The sequence below is a fragment of the Sminthopsis crassicaudata genome, chromosome 2 (assembly GCF_048593235.1).
Source record: "Sminthopsis crassicaudata isolate SCR6 chromosome 2, ASM4859323v1, whole genome shotgun sequence".
NCBI classification, from domain to species: domain Eukaryota; kingdom Metazoa; phylum Chordata; class Mammalia; order Dasyuromorphia; family Dasyuridae; genus Sminthopsis; species Sminthopsis crassicaudata.
In genome coordinates, this window is record NC_133618.1 from 422713855 (window position 1) to 422737571 (window position 23717).

The window sequence follows — 23717 nt, forward strand, 5'->3', positions numbered from 1 at the left end:
ACTACTTATGATCTATGTGACCTTTGGAAACTCATAGTCCCTCAGGGATTCAATTTCTTCCCCTGGAAAATGAAAGTCAGACCAAGTAAGCTCTAACTTCTATCTAGAACTCATATGACTCATAAGTCAATATGGATGATCTGAGGAGTCCCATAGGTTGTATCAGATAGCCAGAAGAGAAACAGTAATGTTAAAACTTCAATTGGGAGCAATAACAGAGCTTTGAATGGTGAACAAGTTGTTCCCTTGTTCTATTGTTATTGTTGAGCAGTGTAGGTACAGTCAACCTGCCCTGTGGGTCCTTGGATTCCATTAGGGTGTCATCAACCTATTTACTTGTAAGCAACTTTTGGGTCAGAGAATCAAAGCACATTATCTGGATAAATGAGAGGCTATCCAGGACCTTGGATCATTACCCCTGCCACCCACACACCCATTTCACTGCAGTTTTCTTATTTGATTCATCCTCTAATAGAATCAGGGATCTCAGTTTGTGACATGAGACAACTGTTTATGCATTGGATTCTATTCAGCTCAATCCAATTCAGCTGAAAACTAATCATATCCCTTAACACCATGCTCATCTTTCTAGAGGGCACTTGATAGTGGTTGCTCTTTGAGTGGAAACCAATAAGACATTAGATGATTAATTCCTCTATCTTCTGTGAGAGGAAAGGAGACAAAAGGTGTTATAACAGTTCAGGCCCACTTTTCCATTCTAGTCTTAGGGTCTTGAGGAAAAATATTAAGTTAGTTTCCCCAAAGTACCTCCATCACCAGGCCAATGAGAATCATTTGTTCCTCTTGATTTTTGTCAGGAGATGTTCCTCAAGGATCTATCTCCATCCATCTTCAGATTAGAATTTGTAGAGTGATAAAAATCCAGAGATTGTATCCAGAGTACTCCTCTCCACCAACCCAGGCACTGAGGGCTTATCTCAGGGTTTCTTCTTTCCTCCCAGGAAGGCAGTGGAGGATTACAAATCAAAGTCTGTGAGATATCTGGCAAGTATAAAAATCTCAATATTTTTGTTACTCGGTTACAAGTAGGAAGGTGAGCTGGTAGTAGGAGTCATTTGGAAGGAAGAACACACAAAATGTGGAGTGAGACCAAGCTTTGTTTAAATCACAGGTTGATTTGCATCATGTTATTGTGAGACTAAGAACAGGTGCTTTCCCTGTAGGGAAGATGGATTTGTCTGATCGTAGCAATAGACTGGAAGGCCATCTCTCTGTAGCCCAACTTGCTGCATGGGGGCCAAATGAATATCCAAGGTCCCTGTTTCTCAAATGTTTCCAGGTGTCTCTAGGACCTAAACTGGCTCTGGAAATAGCAACAGCTAGAGCTTACTAATGCTGATGGAATGTCTGTGTCTCCTGAATACACGTGTAATATAGCTCTAAGGAAAAATAGTTAACATGAGTATAGTGGTGGTGGTGGTGGTAGGAGAGGAAAGGGCTGTATGGAGGGTAGAATAGTGAACAGAAAGCCCTGTAAGTAGAAGAGGTAATATAGGTTCTAGATTTCTAGACTTAATTTCTTATTATGATAAATAAATAAACAATACTTGTAGTTATAGAAATTGAATAGCTGTGCAACTAATTCCAAATTATAGGAATTCACTGTGTCTCAGTTTTATGGTATAGTGGAGAGAGTTTTGAATTGGTAATCAGCACATATACCTAGGTTCTACTTCTAAATCTAGCACCAGTTCTGTGCCTTTGGAAAAATCCCTTCTCTTCTCCAAGCCTCCTTTTTCTAATCTAAACAAAAAGAGTGAGATATAATAAAATCTGCAGTCTTCTCCCATCACAAATTCTATTCTAGAATCATAGATAGAAAATGGAAGTGATGATACACATATATTACCCTTTACAGGTTCAAAGCATTTGAGGAGGATATATGTACATTTAAAGTATAATGGTTATTAGTCAAGAATGGGGATGCATAGCACCCCAACTTACAATTAATTGAACCTCACAGTGAGCAATTGTGATCAGTTCTGTGGGTAACATATTTGGAAAGCTGTAGATAAAGCTGAATCGAACTCAAAGAACTAAGAGTAATAGGGATGAAGGTACAGAAAAGCAAATTTTGGTTCAAGAGGAGAAAAAAACTTCTTAATGATCAAAACTAAATAAAAGTAGAAAAGGTAATAAGTAAAGAAATGATAAAAATAACAATAGCAATTATGATGTGATAAAGTGATAATATGATAATAACATGCTTTGCAAATAGCAAATTCTCATAGCAATCCTGGATAATAAGTGTTAGGCATTGAGTTCCCACTAGTTGATGATGATGATAATACCTTGCATTTATATATTACTTTTTAAAATTTGTAAAGCGCTTTACAAATGCCATTTCAATTTGTCCTCACAATAGTCTTGTGGGAGGTGCTGTTATTATACCCATTTTACAGACAAGGAAACTGAAGCAGACAGAGGTTAGCTGACTAATCCAGAGTCACAGAATTAGTGTCTGAGGCCAGATTTAAACTCAGGTCTTCTTCACTCCATGTTGCTGGTAACTAATTGCTGATGTTTCTGTAAAGCAGACAATTCCCCAGGTATAGTTTGGACTACATAAATTCCTCAGCTTACTTCCAACTCTGAGAATCCATGACTGTGAACACCTGCGGAGAAAGGAAATGTCCCTTAAGCTGTTCTGTTGCATCAGGATGAAATTAGATTTCATGAGTTCTTCTTACCACTCCCTTCCAGGGCTGGGTTAATACTTCTGCAGCAATACTTCTTAATAGAAAGAAAAAAAAAATAGAAATAATAAATAATAGAAGAAAAAATAAATACTCCTTGGGCTTTGGGATCAGGGGAGTGGAAGAGCATCTGCTCTTCCTCAGTAGATATATTAGATAGTAAAGAGAATCAGTAGCATCCTTCATGTCTATGAAAGCACCTAGTAGGGCTTCTGGTAGGGTATGTCATTGTTGTACTGGATCTCTGCTAGATTTATCACGCTCCCCACTGTCAGTAATTTATTGTCAGGAAGCTCTTCCTAATGGTGTTTAAATCTCTTATGTCACAGATGAATCTTAGTATCCTAATTTCTATCAGTCAGTCAATTGGCAAGCATTTAAGCACCTCATCTGTTCCAGCTACCCTACTAGGTACAGAGGATATAAAACAGAGATGAAATCATCTTTATAGTCAAGCAATTTATATTCAATTGGAGGAAATAACATGTTATGAATATGGAACATGTCATGCACAAAATTTACATTTTGTGTTTACAATTAAAAGGGTTCATTTAGAGATTACCTTTAATTTGCTAATCTCCTGTGTGGGGATTGTAAATCTATAGGTCATTCTCATGGCCTAATTTTGTCTCTCTTGCCCTTTTCCAGCTCCTCTTCCTCCTTTCTCCCTTCTCCAGACCTCCATCAAAGACATTTGCTTTCACCTGGCTCTGAGATCATTCCCCTTTCTATCTCTACTTGCAGATTGGTAGAGTGTGCTGAGCATCACCCAAGCATTTCCAAGTCTGTGGAGAACTTTGTAATTCTTGTCAAAGGGCTTCTGGAAAAGCTGCTGGATTATCGGGGTGTGATGACTGATGAGAGCAAGGACAACCGCATGAGCTGCACAGTGAACTTATTGGTATGCCAGCCCCCCCAGGGCCTTCCCAAACAGAATGCTGCAAGGACTTCAGGTGCTAGGGAACTTTACTGTGGAGAACCCAGTTAAGATTTCAGGTACTGGGGAACCTTCCTGTGAGGAACCCAGCTGAGGCTTCACGTAATAGGGGACCTTATTGTGGAGAATCCAGCTAAAGCTTCAGATGCTGGGGAACCTTCCTGGGAGAAACCCAGTTGAGGTTTCAGATAATGGGGGACCTTACTCTGGAGGACCTAGCTAAAGCTTTAGATGCTGGGAAACTTTCCTTTAGGCTTCAGGTATTGAGGGACCTTACTGTGGAGAACTTGGTAAGGGGATTAGGTTCTGAGAACTTTATCTTAGAAAACTCATGAAAGTTCTTCAGGTAGTACCTGAAGACTTTAGGTAGTAGGAAGCTTATTTTGGAGCACCCAAATAAAACTTCAGGGGCTAGAGAACCTTGTTGTAGAGAATATGGCTGAAGCTTGGGAGAACTTATAATGGAGAACCCAGTGAAAGCATCAGATCCTGGGAATCTTCCTGAGGAGAACCTGGCTAATGTTTCAGGTGCTGGGATCCTTACCACAGAGAACCTAGTGAGAATTTTGAGTATTGGACGACTTCACTGAGAATCTCTTCTGGTGATTCTAGTTTTCCTCAAGTATGGACAGAATGACTGGCTCCCTTGGAACTTAATGATTTCTATTTTCTAAGGACAAAGTAGTTATAAACATTCCCAGATTTTTATGCTCATGCAAGTCTTTCTCATTTTAAATTTGTACTGAGAGGTTGAAAAGTTCAGCCTAAATCTGCATGACCTCAGGAAATTGCTGCCTTTATCTGGGCTTATTTTCACATCTGTACTTTATTCTAAATGGCCCGGAAGTTCTTTCCAAACTTATTATCCTATGTCTGAATCATAATCCAAACAAAGATTGATAAATTCTATAGTGGAAAGAACACTGGATTAGCAACCAGAAGGTCTGGGTTCAAACACTATGTCTGTTACAAATGGCCTCTTATGGGCAGGTCATTTTAGCCCAATCACTGAGTCTCACCTTCCTCATCTGTAAATGAGGGAGCTTGATCTTCAGATTTTTTTCCAGTTCTAGCATTTTATGATCAATGACCCCTAAATTCAATTAAACCCAAATTTTGTTTATTTTTGAATAGGTGGCAGAATAGTAAAGCTTGCTGGATTTGGAACCATGGTCCTGGCTTATGTGACCATGAACATCTCATTAATTTCTATAGATCTCTTTAAAGTGAGACAAGTTAGAGCTATCAATCTATAATCCAATGAATGAGAGGACTTAAATGAAGGTTTTTCAAATGTAAGCTTTTAGTTATGAAATCTCCTAATTCCACTGCTTTGGGTGTTCATTGTCTCCATGCTAAGAGCAGAATATTATATAATGGATGGGATTACTTGGACTATCTCAGTGAAGACATATCCTTAAACAAGCCTCAGAGATAAATCATCCTAACCACCCAAATCCCAAGATTGGAACTTCCTCTTTTCCTTACCTGGAGAAGTCCTAGACAGCAAAGTCCTGGGAGGCAGTTGGGGAGTGAGGGCAAGCTGTGGGGTAAGTTCAGGAGGATAAGGCTCTCTTATATCAAGTCCACTGATTCAGGCAAAGTTTAAAATCTCAAACACTTTTGTTTTTCTCTCAAATAGAATTTCTACAAAGATAACAACCGAGAGGAAATGTACATAAGGTAAGACCATTAGCCTTGAGACTCAGTGCTAGATCCTGGTTTCATTGATGGGTGTCTGGTTTAGATTGCTTTATCAGTCTGACTTGCGTATACCATTCCTAACCAGCCCAGAATTTCTGTGTCCTAGGATCAAACTGTGGGCCTTAGTAAGCATACTTGTACATTGACTGTGTTCCTTCCCATTTTCAAACCTCTTTACACAAATATGCACAAGATATGCTTAGGGGAAGCATTTATTCCCTGTTCACATATTTAAAAAAAAAATAAGATGTAGCTGATTCTAGTTATAAAAAAAACTAGCTCTGTAATGACAGGAAAAATCCTTTACAGGTGACAGAATCTGGTAGACAAGAGGAGATGCTAAACATGGAACACCATGGGTTGTAAAATTATAAGCTAAATCCTTTTCTGCTGTGTCAACCCTTTGGACTTTCATTTAAAGGAAATACCTGGTGTGCTAACCATTTAGTTGATTGGGTTCACACTGAGGAACAGGATTGGGCATGAAGGAGCAGGGTACTGAATTTATTCTGCATTAATTATGCAAGACATTAACAGCATAGGCCATTGCCCAGTGAGGCCATGAAGGAAAAAAATCTCCCAGGGAACATTTCTGGGGCCAGTGGGCTTAGGACAGGAAACTTTTGGGGACCCAGAATTGGGCAGTGAAATTCCATAGGATGAAAGCTAGACTTGGAATTCCTAGAACCCTGACTGGACTTGGTCAAAAGAAGTAGGTTCCATTTCTATTTCCAGCTCTCACATTTATTGGTCTTGAAACTCTGGACAAAGGACTTTTTTATCTTGGCACAGTGAAGAGAGTGCTGACTTGGAGTCGAGAAAATCCTTCTTTCTGAGTTCAAATCTGGCCTCTAAACACTTAACTGGCCATATAATTCTCAGCAAGTCACTTAACCCGACTTTCCTCAGTTTCCTCATCTATGAAAATGAGCTGGAGAAGAAAAATGGAAATTCCATTATCTTTAACAAGAAAATCTCAAAATAGGTCACAAAGAATAAAATGTAACTGAAAATAACTAAAGGAATATGAACTTCATATTTTGCAGTCTTATTTGCCTTATCTATGAAATGAACAGAGATGTACCTAGGAATTTGATTATTTAGGGGCAGTATCACAGTCTCTCTCAGAATAATAATATCATGAATGAAATAATGAAATCAGAATCAGGAAAGCACTCTCAGGTGAGGGATATTAACCTGTTGGAGGCACACGGAGACTGAGAAATTAGCATGAAACTGCTTCTGGAGAGGCCATGGAGATGGGTAGGGATCAGGGGCAGGGTTAGGGTTAGGATTTACTAGCTGCTATCCTTTTTATAGCTTCCTTCTTTATTTTGACTAGGGAGTAAGCTTTTTTTCTGTATTTCATGTGCATTGTGTTGGCTGTGCCCTCTTAATTTAGCACCTGTAAGCAAACCTTTACCCCGTCTTGGTGCAAATTAGGTTAATAAAACTGAGGCAAGGAAAGGTGTAATTTGTAAAGTGCTTTGAAAGTGAACTCTCATAACTATCATTTAAGAGTATGATTTTTTTTTTTATAGATATCTGTTGGCAATTCACACACATGTACACAGGTGTGCTTTTCTAAAATCTAACCAAATCCCAGTCCTCTCCAAAGGCTCTTTATGGTTAAAATCTATAAATGTATCCCCCAAATAGTTCTTTTAAGCGTCCTTCTTCAAATGATCCTTCACTTCATTATTTTTCCTTCCAACCTTTTAGTTTTCCCTTTTCATATCACCTATGAGAAGCCATGGGTTTTCATTTTTCTCCTGTTCTGCTTTCTCTGAAATCATTAAATAATTCCCTTCCCCCATTAAAAAAAAAAAAAAAAAAAAAAAAAAAAAAAAAAGGTTTTACTTTTAACTTCATGACAAAAAGGAGGGAATAGGAATGCTGCACTCAGACCCAGAATCCATGGACTCATTTCCTGGCTCTGGCACTGGTTGTGTGAGTGTAGTTCTCTCTGGGGATTAGTCTTCTCATTTTAAAATGAACAAATGTTTTTTCCATTAGCTGATTTATGGAATTATTATGGGAAAAACTTTTTGTGGAACTAAAATTCTGAAAAATTCTAGGGCAGCTAGAACTGGAGTCAGGAGGATCTGAATTCAAATCTAACCTCAGACACCTACTAACTGTGTGACCCTGGGCAAGTCACTTAATTCTTCCTCAGTTTCCTCATCTGTAAAATGACCTGGAGAAAAAAATGCCAAACTACTTCAGTATCTTTATCATCTCTATTATTATTAATTTCAGCTCTTCCAAAATTCTTGTAAGTGAGCTTATTACCTATCTGGGTGATTAGTCTACCATACCACTTCCTTCCAATCTCCCCCTCAGACCTGTTTTCTACCTCTCCTGCTTATCTATATTCTTTTATATGTTTTCTTTCTTTTTAGAATATGAGCTCATTGGGGGAGGAGACTGTATTCTGTCTGTGTGTGTGTGTGTGTGTGTGTGTGTGTGTGTGTATGTGCAAAAAAGAGTAAGTAGATAAAAATAACTTATATGAACACACATATACATATGTGTGAGTCTTGTTATTGTTTTTGTTTGCGTAAGAGAGGTAACTCTAGTGTAGAATTCTTCCTATTAAATATCTCCTTGTCTCAGAAAGAAAGGTGATCTAAGGTCATATTCCCATGAGCCTCATTAGCTTTGTTGATATTACTGTCTCCACTGGACTGAAGTAATTGAAGGCATCTCATTAAGCATTTACCCTCTGTCCATATTACTGAATGTAGACTCCAATGAATGCCCTAAGAACAAAAAACAAATGGCTACATCCATCCAAATTGTCTATATAACTGATGTTCTACCAACAGCCAATTTGTGGGAGGCTTTGGTTTTCCATTGTGATTTTAAAATCCAGTTATGATGATCTCCCAAGATATGCTTATAAAATAAGAAACAACTGAAGGAACTGAAGGAATGTTTAGCCTAGAGAAGACTTAGGAAGAGGATCTGAATCTGAAACTTTGTCATGTAGAAAAGAGAGTAAATTTATTCAAATAAATACAGTGGGGAAGAAACAGTTTTGGAATGAGGAGACGTGTTTGTTTAGACGCTGCTCCTGTTACTCTTGCCCATGGGAACTTGAGCAAGTAACTTATCTAAGTCTTAGTTTCCTTATCTGCAAAGTGAGGGGTTGAACTAAATGGCCTTTGAATTGCCTTCTACCTTTAGATCTAAGTTAAAATTAGGACTAACAATTTCAAGGCAACAGGTTTTTTTTTTTGTTTTTCTCAACACATCAACATCTAGACAATTGGCTGTTCAAGACTTCCCCAGGAGGTGGCAAGTTCCCTTTTATTGCAAATATTCAAATAGGGTTATCTTACCACTTGTCAGGAATGCCTTAAAGAGATGGCACTCAATTAATCTTAGAAATACCTTCCAAATTCATATTTCTTTGATCCTGTGATCCTTAGCTTCTCCTAGTAATCTAATAAAGCTCTATTTTCCATTAATTTATTTAAATTCATTAGGCTCTTCAGTCCTCATTTTCATACCATTATCTTTTCTGTCTCAGGGTTCAGAACTACACAATCGAAAAGTAACTTGGCAGGATGAGCAAGTAGTTAATGGGCTAAACTAAGGATAGTGATTCAAGAACTACTGTTCAAATGTAATTCCCTAATTTCATTCTGATTAGAAAATTACTCAGCTCTTGAAAGAGGAAGTTTATGGTTTTGGGATCATTCTGTGCAGTTGCCCTTCTTTAACCCTTATATTTGCTTCCCAAATATTCAATCTTGCAACATGACTATCTTTGTTTTTACTCAGTGATAACTTCTGAGAATTGGGAGTAGATTGTAGATTGGGCCTTTGGCATTTCTCTATTAAATACTGAGGTTATATTAGAGGTATCACTGATTGACATCGAGGAGAGGTCTGTCTAAGACCCACCCACCCTAGGCAAGTATATTCTTGGCCAGTTGTGCCTGCTAACCCAGCTCACTTTTCATTAACAGATATCTATACAAACTTCGTGACCTTCATTTGGACTGTGAAAACTACACCGAGGCTGCCTACACTCTCCTTCTACATACCTGGCTCCTCAAGGTAAAAGCTTGCACTAGATAACTTTTAAGGTCAAGGTCCCCTCTGAGACTAAGAACAAAGGAGAGCAAGGTCACATCCAATCCATCTAAAAGATTGCAAAAACAATCAGTCATATAAGCAGCAGAAGGAAGGAGTTTTGCTCCAAATAAATGGAACAGCTTTTTTTTTTTCCCCTTTTCTCCCTGAATTAACTGGGAGTTTTAGAATTGTGAAATCTAAGTTTAAAGGGCTCTTCATAGTTAACAGTAATAATTAAACAACAACAAAAAGCTCAAAGTTATATAACATCCGAGCTGTGTTAAACTACAAATCATTAGCATGCGCCTACTGTTCTATTTTCTTTTTTGAAAATCATTATATTAAAAGAATGATTTTTTTTTTAGGCTTTTTAAGATCCTTTGTCCTTAATGATGTTGGAGTGATTCTCTTCCAACCATAAGCTCTGAATTGGTCAATAATGCTGATGAACATTATTTAAGAAACACCCAGTTATGTTTCACAAAAGAAAATTCAAAGAGAATAACTCTGATGGAAATTTGCAACCAGAGTAGTTTTAGAATACCAAGGAGAGGGGCATGCCCAGGGCTTCATCTTTAACCATTGATGTCACAGTTTCAATTTTTCAAACAAGCTGAGTTGCCTTTGATCCGATATTCCCACTGACCAGACAAGATATGTTGATTGCTGCCAGAAGACTTGGGGGTTCACTCCTGGAGAAGCCTCCTGAGGTTACCAGAAGAATATTGATCGAGTAGGGCATTGGGGAACAGAGATGAAGGAAGGGGGTGGGTGGGAGAAGAGGAGGAGGACAGGACTGGGAGGAGGATGATACTCTTTGCATTTAATCAGCAAGAAGCTGGGATCCTGGGAAAATGAATGTCTTCGACTTCCTTTCTGAACCAATTTGATTTGCTCTGCTTTCTTTGCAGTGGTCAGATGAGCAATGTACATCTCAGGTCATGCAGGCGGGATTGCAGCAATCGCAGACACATCGGCAGCTGAAGGAGACTTTGTATGAGACAATCATAGGCTACTTTGACAAGGGAAAGGTAACCCATTGGAAGTCTCTACCCAGATTTTGCTCTTCGTCAGCTCTCCTAGGGATGATTCCTGTCAGAGGGAAGGAGGGCTTGCTCTATTTGAAGGGAGTGAGTTTTTAGAGAAATTGTTGAACCTCAGATGGACCTTTGAATGAGGAAAACTATTAGGGCTGGAGTCCAAAGATCTGGATTTGAGCCCTAGGTCAATCAGTAATTTGGGGACTTCAATCAACTCACTAATTTTTCTGACTTTTACTTTTCTAATCTAGAAAATGGTGTTAATAAAACTGGTATTACTAAGATACAATATAGTATGTGTTGGCATCTGGAACCAGGAAGACCTCACTTTTGACCCTTAATAGTTGTATGACTATAAGCAAGTTGATTAACTTTTATGAGTCTCAGTTTAATTCTCTGTAGCTTCAGGAGAATAACAGCTTGCACTTAATAGCACTTTAGGGCAGGAAGCAAAGTATATAGAGCAACAGATCTGGAGTCAGAAAAAGCTGTGTTCAAATCTAGCCTCAAGCACTGACTCGCTGTGTGACAAGTCACTTAGTCTTGTTTGCCTCAGTTTTCTCATCTGTAAAATGAGCTGGAGCAGTATCTTTGCCAAGAAAATGACCTCCAGATGAGGACATGAAGTATCAAACATGACTTGAAGCAATTAAACAAAATAAGGTATACTTTAAGGTTTACAACTCACTTTATTCATGTTCTCATTTTATCTTCACAACAATCCTGGAAGGTAGCTGTTAAAATTTCCATTTTATAAATGAGGAAACTGAGTCAGACAAAGATTAAATAACTTGCTTAAGATTCCTTTGCTATTTAGTATCTGAAGCCAGATTTATTTTTAATAATATCTTTTTTATTTTTTAAAAAAACATGCAAAGATAGTTTTTAACATTCATCCTTGCAAATCCTTGTGTTACAAATTATTCTCCCTCCTTTCCCACCACCCTCTTCCCTAGACACCAAGTTATCCAAAATATGTTAAACATGTGTAATTCTTCTATATGTATTTTCACATTGATCATGTTGCACAAGAAAAATAAGCTCAAAAAAGAAAAAATGAGAAAGAAAAAAAACAAGCAAGCAACAACAAAAAAGGTGAAAATACAATGTTGTGATCCATGTTCGGTTCTTACAGTAATCTTTCTGGATGCAGATGGCTCTTTCCACTACAAGTGTATTGGAATTGGCCTGAATTACATCATCATTGAAAAGAACCATATCCATCAAAGTTGATCATCGCATAATCTTGTTGATATGTACAGTATTGTCTTGGTTTTACTCACTTCACTTAGCATCAGTTCATGTAAGTCTCTCCAGATCTTTCTGAAATCACTCTGCTGATTGTAAGAAACATACATATGCCATTAATTATTCAACCATTTTCCAACTGATGGTCATCCATTTGGTTTCCAGTTACTTGCAATTACAAAAAGGGCTGCTACAAACATTTTAGCACATTTCCCTTTTAGCACATTTCTCTGAGATACAGACCCAATAGAGACATTGATGGATCGAAGGGTAGGGTATGCACAGTTTAATAGCTTATGGGGCATAAATCCAAATTGCTCTCCAAAATGTTTGGATCACTTCACAACTCCACCAACAATGACTTAGTGGCCCAGTTTTTACACATTCCCTCCACATTTATCATTATCCATTATCATTATCGCTCTTCTTAGCAATCTGAAAGGTGTGGAATGATACCTCAGAGTTGTCTTATTTTCTCTAATCAATAGTGATTTAGTGCATATTTTCATGACTAGAATTGGTTTTAATTTCTTCTTCTCAAAATTGTCTTTCACATTCTTTGATCATGAAGCCAGATTTAAATGCAGTTCTTCCTGAAGGCAAATTCATCCCTCTGTCCACTGTACCTCTTCATTGTCTCATCTTACCTCCCAGAGTTTTTGCAAAAATCAAATAAAATGCTACATGTAAGATATGTTGAAAACTTTTAAATGCTGCAAAAAGAAAGTTTATCTATTCTTCCCTATGTTATAATGTTGTATAAAGGAAAGTGCTTGGCAAACTTTATAGCTGTATTTATTTTCATATTTATTTTATTGTTATCTAGGGAGAAGATTGCCCAGAAACTACACAGGGATTTCTCAAGCAGTTATCCTGTACTTAGCCTTGCTGCTAAAAGAGAGCTCCCGATTTCAGTCTTAGGCAGTCCTTCAGTGGGAACCCATCCAAATCACCTAGATTTCAAGATCCAGTTTGTCTCACCTTCTCTGGAAGTGTTCCCTGTCTCTCTAGCCCCCCAAGATTTTCCTCTTCAAGCTAATTTAGCTCTTGGTGCAGTACTTAATGACAGTCTGCCTCATATCATACTCATTGGTTGGATTGCTGATCTTGTCTCTCAGACAAGACACTGAGCATTTTGAGAGCAAAGACCCCCATCTTATTTTTCTATATTCTTCTGTTGCTTAATACAGACCCGAGCACACAGTAGAGATTCTTCCTTATTGGTTAGATGAGGAATTTTTGCTAAGGAGGTCTCCCAAAGGCCAAAGCAGAGGTCTTCCCTGGGTCCAGAGTGTGCAGTCTCTGTTGTAACATTTCCTCCTCATCTCTTCATCCCAATGCTCTTTCTATATGACCTTGGATAGATCCTTCCTTTCACAAGACCCAAACTTCCCCTTCTATAAGGAGAGGTGGTTGGTCTATGGAAAACACCCTTCTCTGTTTTCCCTTCTCTTGCTCAGGGTCAGGGATAGAATGATGGTTCATCTTTTTCTTTCTCTGGACCCATGGGATTTGGGCTTGGTTCACATTCTGGCTAAACAGAAAATTGAAGCCTGGCCTCTTACGCTGACTTGTTTCCTTCTCATCCATAAAGTATTTTTATAGTGCCCACTAAGCTGTCCATAGGTTTACAGCTGGGGCTCCTTTGCTTGGGACATGGTTTTATTTATTTTTTTCATACCAGTGCAGAGAGAGCACTTTTGCTTCAAAATGCTCATTACAGTTTGCCAGCCTCTGTCCACCTCACCCCCATGCTACAAGAGCTCCATTTCAGTGTATTTCTATTTTGTAATTGGATGTGGACCCCATTTGGATTCCTGTAAAGGAGGAAGAGTCTATATATGTCCTATACTGGACCCTGAGACTTCTTGCCAGTACCTGGTTTCTGGATTTAAAGCTGGAAAACTTTCAAAGATCAAAATCCCTATCTTTGTGGGTCAATAGTCATAAAAGGAAGGAGCTGAGAAATTATCCTTCCTTGGGTCACAGTCACTTTATTAGATTCCTTAAATTAAAATATTATTAGTTTACATCCATCCACTCCACATATAACCTCACTGGTCATAAGCAATGTAATAAGTAGAAAAGTAGTTAGGCTTGAAATCAAAAGAACCTCAACCCCCAATTCCAGATCTGTATAACTGTATATATAGCTATATAATCTTGCAAACAAATAATTTAACTTCTCTTATAATATTTAAGGCTTAGTGTGGGGATCAAATATCTTAAAAACAAATAAAATTTAAATGTTGTTTAATAATATTATAATTAATATTACTTGTTAATAATAGTGAAGTATTGTTATTCAATTGTTTTTAGTTGTGTCCCATTCTTATGATTTATGTAAGGTTTCCTTGACAAAGATATTGGAGTGGTGTGCCATTCCTTCTCCAGCTCATTTTACAGATGAGGAAACTGAGACAAATATGGTTAAGTGGCTTGCCCAAGATCACACAATTAGTCAATGTTTAAGGCCAGATTTGAACTTATGAAGATGGGTCTTCCTGACTCCAAGCCTGGCACTCTCTCCAGTGTGCTACCCAGGTTCTACCTAAGATATGAGATACATAAGACATAATGGAAGTTAGTTTCAGAGATAAGAAGACCTGAATTTAAGTCTCACCTCTGATATATGTTGCCTATGTGACCCTGGAGAAGTTCTTTCTTACTTAGCAACTAAGGCTCTTATTTGCAGACTAGGTACTAATCTGCATTGATTAAAGGTTATTAATGAAATGGTAGGTCCAGTCCAAAGTAAAATAAATAAGCTGTCATGGTGGGGAGTCTCTTCTATGGGCCATCTGACAGTAACCTTTTTTTATTAGAAAGTCTAAATCAGAGGAAATCTGATGAGTTGAGTGCCAGTGACAGCAGCAGAGATATTAATAAGGAGAGTGCTGAGCACACCAAGGCTGAAGTCCCCAGCCCTGGTCAGGACTTAGTTAACTCTATGGGTCTACTTAACTTTTGATTCTGTGCTTGTGTTGTAGATGTGGGAAGAAGCCATTGCCCTGTGCAAGGAGTTGGCAGAGCAATATGAAATGCAAGTGTTTGATTATGAACTCCTGAGCCAGAATCTGGTAAGATGTGAATGCATGTGAAAAGTTTCTGAAATACCCCATTTCAAGGTCTTGGCCAGTATCCTGGCTTAAGAGTCATGTTGATCTGTCTGTCCCTTGAACCATTGAAAAATAAGAACTTTACAGAAATTTTAGTGAACATTCATGGGAATGGTAAGAAAATCCCTTAGGGGAAAGGTAAGAAAATAAGATGGAAGAAATATAAATGATGATTAACCTTAATTTTCTACTTCCCAAGAGTCATTTTGGAAAAAAAAAAAAGAGGTATTCTGAATAAACCTATTGTTTTTCTAATGGGATATTAAGTATAGTATCTACATCAAGAGTTTCCATGTATCAACAGAGCTGCATTTCCATGCGCCAAAACAGACTCCATGTTATATTTAATCACAAAGCCAATGAAATGAAAATGAAAAAATATATATTTTTATTTAAATCATAGTGGGATCCTTCCTCTGGCTCCCCTTGTAACTTTCATCCATTCATGATAAGCAGAGGACTTTGGTACTGCTTTTTGTATTGCTTATTATTTTGTATTGATTTTTATTGCTTACTGTATTGCTCTCCAGTGTTTGCATTATTTTTCCTATAGTCAAGCATTTATTGGGCCTTGCTCATTTTGTAGAGGTGCCAGAGTATAGCATTAAGACATCAAAATTGGAGTCAGAGGGACCTAGATTTGAACCCTAAGTCATTTACCTATGAAACTTTGGGTTCCTGACTCATCTTTGTGGGACTCAGGTGTCCTCTTCTATTTGAAGAAGGGATTGGGTTAGAGACCTTCTGAGTCACTTCGTCTTTGGGTCTCATCTCTAAAATAAGGGGGTTAGTGTAAGTGATCTTGGTCCTTTCCAGTTCTAAATCCAGTTCATTTAGGAATCTGTAATTTTCCATTTGTTCAGTATTCCCCTCCCCAACTAGTTCTGCTCAACCTTTTGAAACTAGAGAGCCTCCAGTGCTCTATTTTACTTTATTTAGAAAGTCAATTCTGTTTCTCGAAAGTAATTAATGTCACAGTTTTGAAAAAAAAATAAGGAAAAGGACCAGTAGTTCCTTTTCCTGTGGTTTATTGTTCCAGAATAATTTTGGTTTTATAGGGTATGTAATTTAAGCAGAAACACAGGCAGCAGACATATAAATGCTCTTGGCATACACATGCTTATTAATATGCATGCATACTCACCCACAGGCATATAACACAATATTCTGTCCACTAGTACACATTTATACAGATGGAAGCACACATCCTTGAAATCTTGTTGGCTTCTTTTAAATAACTTGTCCCTAAGATTCCAATCATTTTCAGGTTCATGTATTACTGTCATACATCTGTCTATTTTTGCTAATCTGTGTTTTTTCTTCCTTCAGATTCAACAAGCAAAATTCTATGAAAACATTATGAAAATCCTCCGGCCTAAACCAGATTACTTTGCTGTTGGATATTATGGCCAGGGCTTCCCTTCCTTCTTGAGAGTGAGTGAACAAGCTTGGATTCTGGGATCCATAATAGACCAATGTAGAAAACTAAGCTCTGGGTTCAGAACATTAAACTGAGTATAAATCAGAAACCTTCCCAAAAAATCATCATTGCTAATGGTCATCAACTCAACCCATATGGTGTTATCAACAACCATGGAGGCCATCAGGTGGCAACAAAGAAAATAGAAGCATAGAATATTAGAGGTAGAATGGAGAAGCAGGGCCCCTCCCCTAAAATAACTTTCAATCTAATTGGAGATACCAAGACAAATGGAATAGCTAGGGAATGGTTATAAAGCAACACAGACTCTAGCCTGTGGAAATATAAGTGAGAAAGTGATTGAGAAAAAAAGGAATTTACCAGGAAAGTTTCTTAGAAAAAAAATGAGTTGAGCCAAGTCTTGGAGAAAGTACACATGAGATAATAATAGATGATAATAGAGTCAAATGAGTATTTTACATATAAGGAGTAAGATGAGTAAAAAAAAGAAACTATAATAAAAAGAATGGTTTGTGAACAGCAGAGAGGAAGGTCTTGATCAAAAGCAAAAGAAGTAGGTTGTAAGGTGGGTCCCATGAGCAACTGATGAAGGGTCTTTAGTACCAGGTTTAGTTTGCATATGATAGGGAGTAAGTTCATTAGTGGGAACATGACATAGTGAAGATAGGATTTATGGAAAATTATTTTGGTGAGCAAGGCATAGAAAATCAGGAGAAGACCTTAGAGTAGCAGAGATCCAATCTCATTTTAGAAGTGCCCACAATTTCTTGAAGGAAAAGTCATTATGGTAATCTTAGGCATTGTTATGTCATTTCTCCACAGAACAAAGTATTCATCTACCGTGGCAAGGAATATGAGCGGAGGGAGGATTTCCAAATCCAATTGATGAGCCAGTTCCCCAATGCAGAGAAAATGAACACGACATCTGCCCCAGGGGATGATGTAAAGAATTCTCCTGGCCAACGTATCCTTACACTGGAGGGTAGATGAACTGGCAGGTCATTCATCTATTCATTTATTTACTCATGTAGCAGGCAATTATGCCCACTACATACAAGGGACTCTGCTAGGTTCTAGGAATAAAAAGGCAAAAAATTCTAGACTTTATATTGCATTGACTATATAATTCATTCAACAAACATTTAAATAGCTATATAACATTGTGTGGCAACATATATGTCAGAAAGACCAGATTTGAATACTTGCTAACCGTATGAAGCTGAATGTCATCTAACCTCTCTCAGTCTCTGTATGATGAAGTTATTAATAATAGTACTCTCTAGGTTTATTTAGAGAATTAACTGAGATAAGATATGGAAATACTTTGCAAACCTAAAAGTGCCATGTAAATGTAAGCTAATATTATTTTATATTTAGTAACTATGCCAAGAGTCCAGGATACATAGTAAAAAAATGAAACAGTCCTTGCTTTCAAGGATCTTTCATTCTTCTTGCGAGATGAAACATGTTTCCAAGTAAATAAATACAAAGTGAAAAAAAGTAACACCAAGTAATCACAAGAGGGAGAGAGAAAAGATTTCAAGTATTTCATAGGTGATGGCACTGGAAGCTAAGGCAGCAAGATAGTGTAATCGCAGAACAGTGGTCCTGGAGTCAGGAACACTTGAATTCAAATTTGGCCTAAGACACTTACTAGCTGCATGATCTTTATTATTTTAACCTCTATTATCATTTAACTTCTGTTTGCCTTGGATATAGCTAGGTGGCTCAGGGAGTTTGGACTCAGAAAATTTTGTTATGAAGTATTCGCAATTGTGTTCCACTTTATGTAACCTTATTTGGAATTTTCTTGACAGAGATACTGAAATAGTTTGTCATTTCCTTTTCTGACTCATTTTACAGAAGAAGACATTGAGGCAAATGGAGTTAAGTAATTGTTCTGGATCTTCCTGACTCCAGAGCTAATGCTCCATTCCCAATCCAAGAAGACCTGTTTTCATATTTGGCCTCATACACAGACTGTGTGACACTGGTAAAGTCATTCAACCCTATTTGCCTCGATTTCTTCATCTATAAAATTGGCTGGCAAAGAAAATGGCCAACCACTCTAGTATCTTTGCCAAGAGAACCCCAACAGCGATCAAGTAGAGCTGAACAAACAATAAAAAAGGGACTGATAATGGCTGAGGGAATACTGCTTTGTGCTTCCACAGTGCTATGCAGTTTACAAAATATTTTAGGCTTTACAAAGCCCTTTCTATACATCACATATTTTTTGATCCTTATTGACAACTCCCTGGAACTGGTATCATTATCCCTTTACAGATGTGGAAACTGAGGGGAAGCAGTAAGAACAAAGTCACCAGCTGGTTTGATTTGCCCAATCTTGGCAGGAGCAATCCTAGAACTTGGGTCTTCTGTTTCTACCTGGTTCAGTGTTTTATCCACCACATCAAGCCACCCCTTTTATTTAGGCAATAGATCTCAGTCTGCCTACTGCAGTTATCACCCATAAATCATGAACCAAGAAGCAGACCATTTTAGAATAAGGAACTGCCATCAGCATCCTTATAAGGAAGCTCAGTATAGACAGAAGCCCAAGTCCAAAGGCACCTTGAAGTCCAAGTTGCATGTGATCATCAGCCAGTGGAGTGAAATGGGAAGAAGAGGAAAAAGAGCATGAGGGGAGGTCAGAGGATAATAAAGGTTCCACTTGTGATGATGACAGGTACACCATAAATGCAAAGATAAAACAGTCCCAGTCAGGCAGGGGCTCAGTAGAAGAATAGCATTTACCCTGGCAGTCTTCAAACAACTCCCCCATAAGCACAAATTAGGTTAAGTCCTTAAAACATGAATGGCAAGTTGAATGGCTGGCCTGCCAAGTCTCCTGAACCTAATTCCAAATATTTTCTCCCTCAGAGTGATAAATATTCATCTGTAACCTTTTCATTATGTCTCTTTGCCCTTCATTCTTACCCTACCCTGGAACTTCTGATTCTTTAGAGGGAAAATGCCACTGGTCTGAAGGGGACAGCTACAAATGAAAATCTGATATTTCTAATGTAATCCAAAGTAAGGCCCTTACATTTGGAGAGGCCAAAATGCTGTACTGACCAGCCATTTAACCTTTTAACTATTGTGTTTTCTAATGAGAAGATTTTAAAACAGCTTGTTTTTCTTATCTTCTTTTAAAAAGAAGGCCAAGAGGTAAGGGGTGGGAGTGAGTTGGGTACTTGAAAGGAAGAGATCTTTTCTGTTGCTAATTCATCTTTCCCCAGCCCTTCAAGTTCCAGCCTCCAGAGCTATATTTCTTTGCATAGACACATCAGCTGTTCTGAAATTACAGCCACTCATTCATTTCTAAGGAGCTGTCTGTGGAAGAAGTTATGCTAATTGCACTTAGTAGAGAGGGAGAAAAGAACAATCTTTTGGACTGGGGCAAGTTGCTAAGAACAAAAACCATGATTTTTAACCCAACAACATTGGTTAAAACTTCTAATATTTAAAATTCCTTCTGTTCTGATCAAAAATAATCCAATGCATAGAGTACTGGAGTATTAGAGCCAGAAGGGAGGTTAGGAGTCAACTTAGGTTAACCCTCTCATTTTATACATTATTTGTGTATAAAATATATATTGTATTTTTTTAATCCTAAAAACGAGGCCCGCAGCTCAGTGAATTCTAATAGCTTTCTGTTTCCTCTAGGATCAAATGCACACTCTTTTGCTTGACATTTAAAGCTATTTGTCACCTGGTTCCTACCCACCCTTCTATGTTTATCATACATAACTCTCTATGATCCAAGCAGCCTGCCTTCCTATTAATTTGTATCTGTACCACTCTTTCTCCCAGCCTTAACACAGGCCAAAACCCTATTACTGGAATTCCCTCCCTCTTCACTTGTACTTCTTGGGAATTTGAGATTCCCTCCAAACTCATCTCAGTTGACAATTTCTACACCTTCCCCATTACTTCCAGCTGCTAGTGTTTCCCCTTCCCCACACCCTGTTATCCAGATAAGGGATTCTGAGGAAGAAGGTCAGGGCTAAACAAAAAAAGGAGAGGCTCTGACTACTACTGGTGTCCCCTATTCTCTTGCTTGGCATGTCTTGTGCTTAAATAATTAAGTGTTTTTTTTGCTTAAAAAATCATTAAATAAACCAATTAAATTATAACTGATGATAATTAGTTAATTGATTAAATCTTCCTCTGGCCAACTCGAGGCTAGGAAGAAGATCCTTCTTGGTAGCGGGGAGAGCTGAGTTCTATGGTGTTTTGCCAGCTGATACCTGACAGACAACCTTAATGGGGGCCTGAGTTGACAAGCATTAGCCTGTCTAGTGCTCAGCCAATAAGGAGGTGGAAGTGGGTTGGATTTGGTTGCTTCAGAACCACTTTGTGAGGATGGTTGGTCTGGGGAAAGAACCTCACTGCTCCACAACCAGGTGTGTGTCTGATCAATGGCTGCTGAGGTTATAAGCCCTTAACTCAGTGCCATTCAGATATTCAATGCTTCACAGTCCAGCCTGTCTTGGATGAACATCCTAGGTTCAAGAACAAGCCTGTTCCTGACCAGATTATAAAGTAAGCCTCTCTTTCTATGCTCTGTATAGGGAAGCAGGAGTTTACCTTCCTGTTCTTTGGGCTAGTGATGAAGGAAGCATCAGCCTGTGCCTCCATTCTCTCCACCCCAACCTCCTCAGAAACAGCTCTCCCTGAAGAAACCCTGCTCCTCTTTTCCCCTTCATAGGGGAAGTAGTCTCAGCTGCTTTCCCTGAAATGGGCCAATGCTGCGACCAAGGGAGGACAGCATTTCTGGCATCCAGTGTAGTATAGACATCCTCAATAAACAAAGATCGAATTAATAGGCTGGAACTCGGAGATATGTCAGGCTGAACTGAAAGGGATGCCAGATGCCCTACTGCAGTGCCATTCTGACCAGGTGCTCCACGTGGAGGAGAAAGGAAAAGGTAGCTGCTGCTGTTGTGACCTCCGTATGGGATTTTGCTGGCATAAAGAGAATGGAAATATAGACAGACATTGGCTAACAGGATTCTTTGGATGTTAATGTGAAATTCAGATCAGCTTCCCAGGCTTCTGACTGCTACCCAGCCTATGTCCCTGATACAAGTTCCATTCAGCAAAGCAATCACTGCAGTGTGCTCTGGACTATTCTTCTGGGGGGTCTTTCTAAGACTGCAGCAGTTGTTGACTATGAAAAAAGACTGCTTTCATTGGGAGTTCCTAGGGGCAGGGAGAAGAGGAGGAGAGATGCCCATCAATTCTCTTCAGGAGAGCAGGCTGCCCCATTTCAGCATCGTAGCTGCAACATCAGATGATCAGATGTCAGTGTGGACTGCAGGGAAGTTGTAGGACAAGGTGAGCTTGACCCAGCTCATTAATAAGTCTGGAGAGTTCAGCCAACATGTGGCCATGCTGTTGGCTCCTAAGGAGGTGATACAATCATTTGGCCCACAGGAGGGGTGAGAGATTGGAGGAAAGAGGGATTTAACAAAAATACATGTATTTGAGATTGCTGAATTATATTCCAAGACCAAGGAAAAGAAATATTGGCTGCAAAGGGGTCAGAATTTAGGGGTTGACTTTTTCCTCATATATCAGTCCTAAAGTTAGTTTTCTCTGTGAAAGGGGGATTTCCCCTCAGTAATCAGTTCAGGAAATTAGATCTGTTCTTCTATTATCCCATTCCCAGGAACTAGAGGCACTGACAACAGATGTCTTTTATTTTTCAGTTTTTATAAATCAAACTATGTGCAACGATTCCATTACTCTAGGCCAGTGCGGAAGGGAACAGTTGACCCTGAAAATGAATTTGCTGTGAGTATCTTTCATCAGAGCTCAAAATTATAACCAATGTGGGGGGCATTGGTGTTTTATCCCAGGGCACCAAAATGTAAAAGGATCTAACAGCCTTCAAACTCTTCTGCAACATAGAATCAATTGACTTTAACACCTACTTAGCAAGAATAAATACCTAAAATAAAAGAAATTCATTGCCTCTCCATCCTAAAGTCATGCCTGGGTCCTGCCCTGACCCACCCCAGCTCTGTTCCCAGAGTCGGCTTCCTTGTCTTCTAGAGGTCTGGTTTCTCCACTGGTGTAGATCTTTTATCACAATCTACCTCCAAGCATCTAAAATCAACTTTTCTGTTCTTTAAAAAAAAAAAATTGAATTGATGTTTAGCCCCAGGTACCCAAATTACTAATTGTGGCTTTATCAAAGTGGCTGTCTGAAGTTTTTTGTTTTGTTTTGTTTTTTAATTCCCTCTCACCCCCTCTGCTGTCAAAGGAGCAAATAACCACCAACCCAAGATGGATTTTGTCTGATCTAAAGTTTGAGGAAACAAAAGCAAAATCAGCAAAAGCATGGTTACTTCCTTGATCTCCTCAATCAGGTTTTCCCTCATTCCTGTACAATTCCAGGTCTATTCAAAAACACTTCATTTTTTGAGGGTTACAAGAGGTCCACCTATGATTGACAAACAAAACATTCAGCAACTCTGTTAAACTGACAACCCTTTGGCTGGTTGAACTTTGGGGTTGTTGATTAAATCAGACCAAACAAAAAATATCAATGAAAAAGCTGTAAGGACCTTGAAGCTAATACAATTCCCCTGAATATTCTTCTACGTGTGCATTCCCTTACAGGGAAGAATCTTCTTGTACCCAGCTTTAGGGACTGGAAACGTGATTCTAAAATCCTCACCAGCTATTTCCCCAAACACCTGGGAGAGTTTAGGCTTAATGTTGGCAAAATATCTTTGGGGAGAAGTTAGTATTTCCATGACCTGCAAAGCTTCTTTTAATCTGAGAAGAAAAAGTTAGCTTTGTGTCTGTTGAACTATTCATAGCCCTGTGGGTATTACATGATTTAATCCCATGTTCCTTTTCTGCCCTTATTTGCTCATGCTGATTAGTCAATGTGGATTGAGAGAACATCCTTTGTGACAGCATACAAGCTCCCAGGGATCCTTCGATGGTTTGAGGTGATTGCCATGTCCCAAGTAAGTATGTGAGCAAAGAATGGAGTTTGTAAAAACCACACAACAACCACCTTTTGGAAATTGTTCTGGCTTTAAAAGCATAGCTGAATAGTTGGCTTGGGGCCACTGTCAGAATCAGGGGATGTTAATCAATCTGTTAACAAAGATATATTAAGTACTTACAGTCTGGGGTTACCAGTTCTTTCTGGTCTGAGGGGCTTCCCCTCCCTGACTTCTTTTGTGAAAGTGCAGTACACCATCTTTACTTCAGTTCTTACTTAACTTTTAACTGCAGATTGGGGGTTACCTTAGACCAACTGAGGTTTGGTTAAGACCTTACCTTAAAAGCTAGGGTCTGGGGCCATTGCCAGTTGTCTTGACCTATACCTTGACCTAACACCTTGCCACTGGATTCCAAAGATTCTGAAGGAAAGAATGAGGCTGATGACTTTGCATA

The 23717-nt window shown here is 38.7% G+C and overlaps 1 protein-coding gene across 1 annotated transcript in view; it reads left to right on the top strand.

The window, feature by feature from the left end:
- DOCK2 (dedicator of cytokinesis 2) overlaps positions 1–23717 on the top strand; it is a 491936-nt gene that overhangs the window by 448696 nt on the left and 19523 nt on the right. Inside the window, 10 exon segments of the mRNA XM_074292033.1 lie at positions 3462–3618; positions 5297–5337; positions 9336–9426; positions 10356–10475; positions 14723–14812; positions 16181–16285; positions 17115–17256; positions 20759–20840; positions 22010–22094; positions 23195–23281. Coding sequence (XP_074148134.1) covers positions 3462–3618; positions 5297–5337; positions 9336–9426; positions 10356–10475; positions 14723–14812; positions 16181–16285; positions 17115–17256; positions 20759–20840; positions 22010–22094; positions 23195–23281 — 1000 coding nt within the window.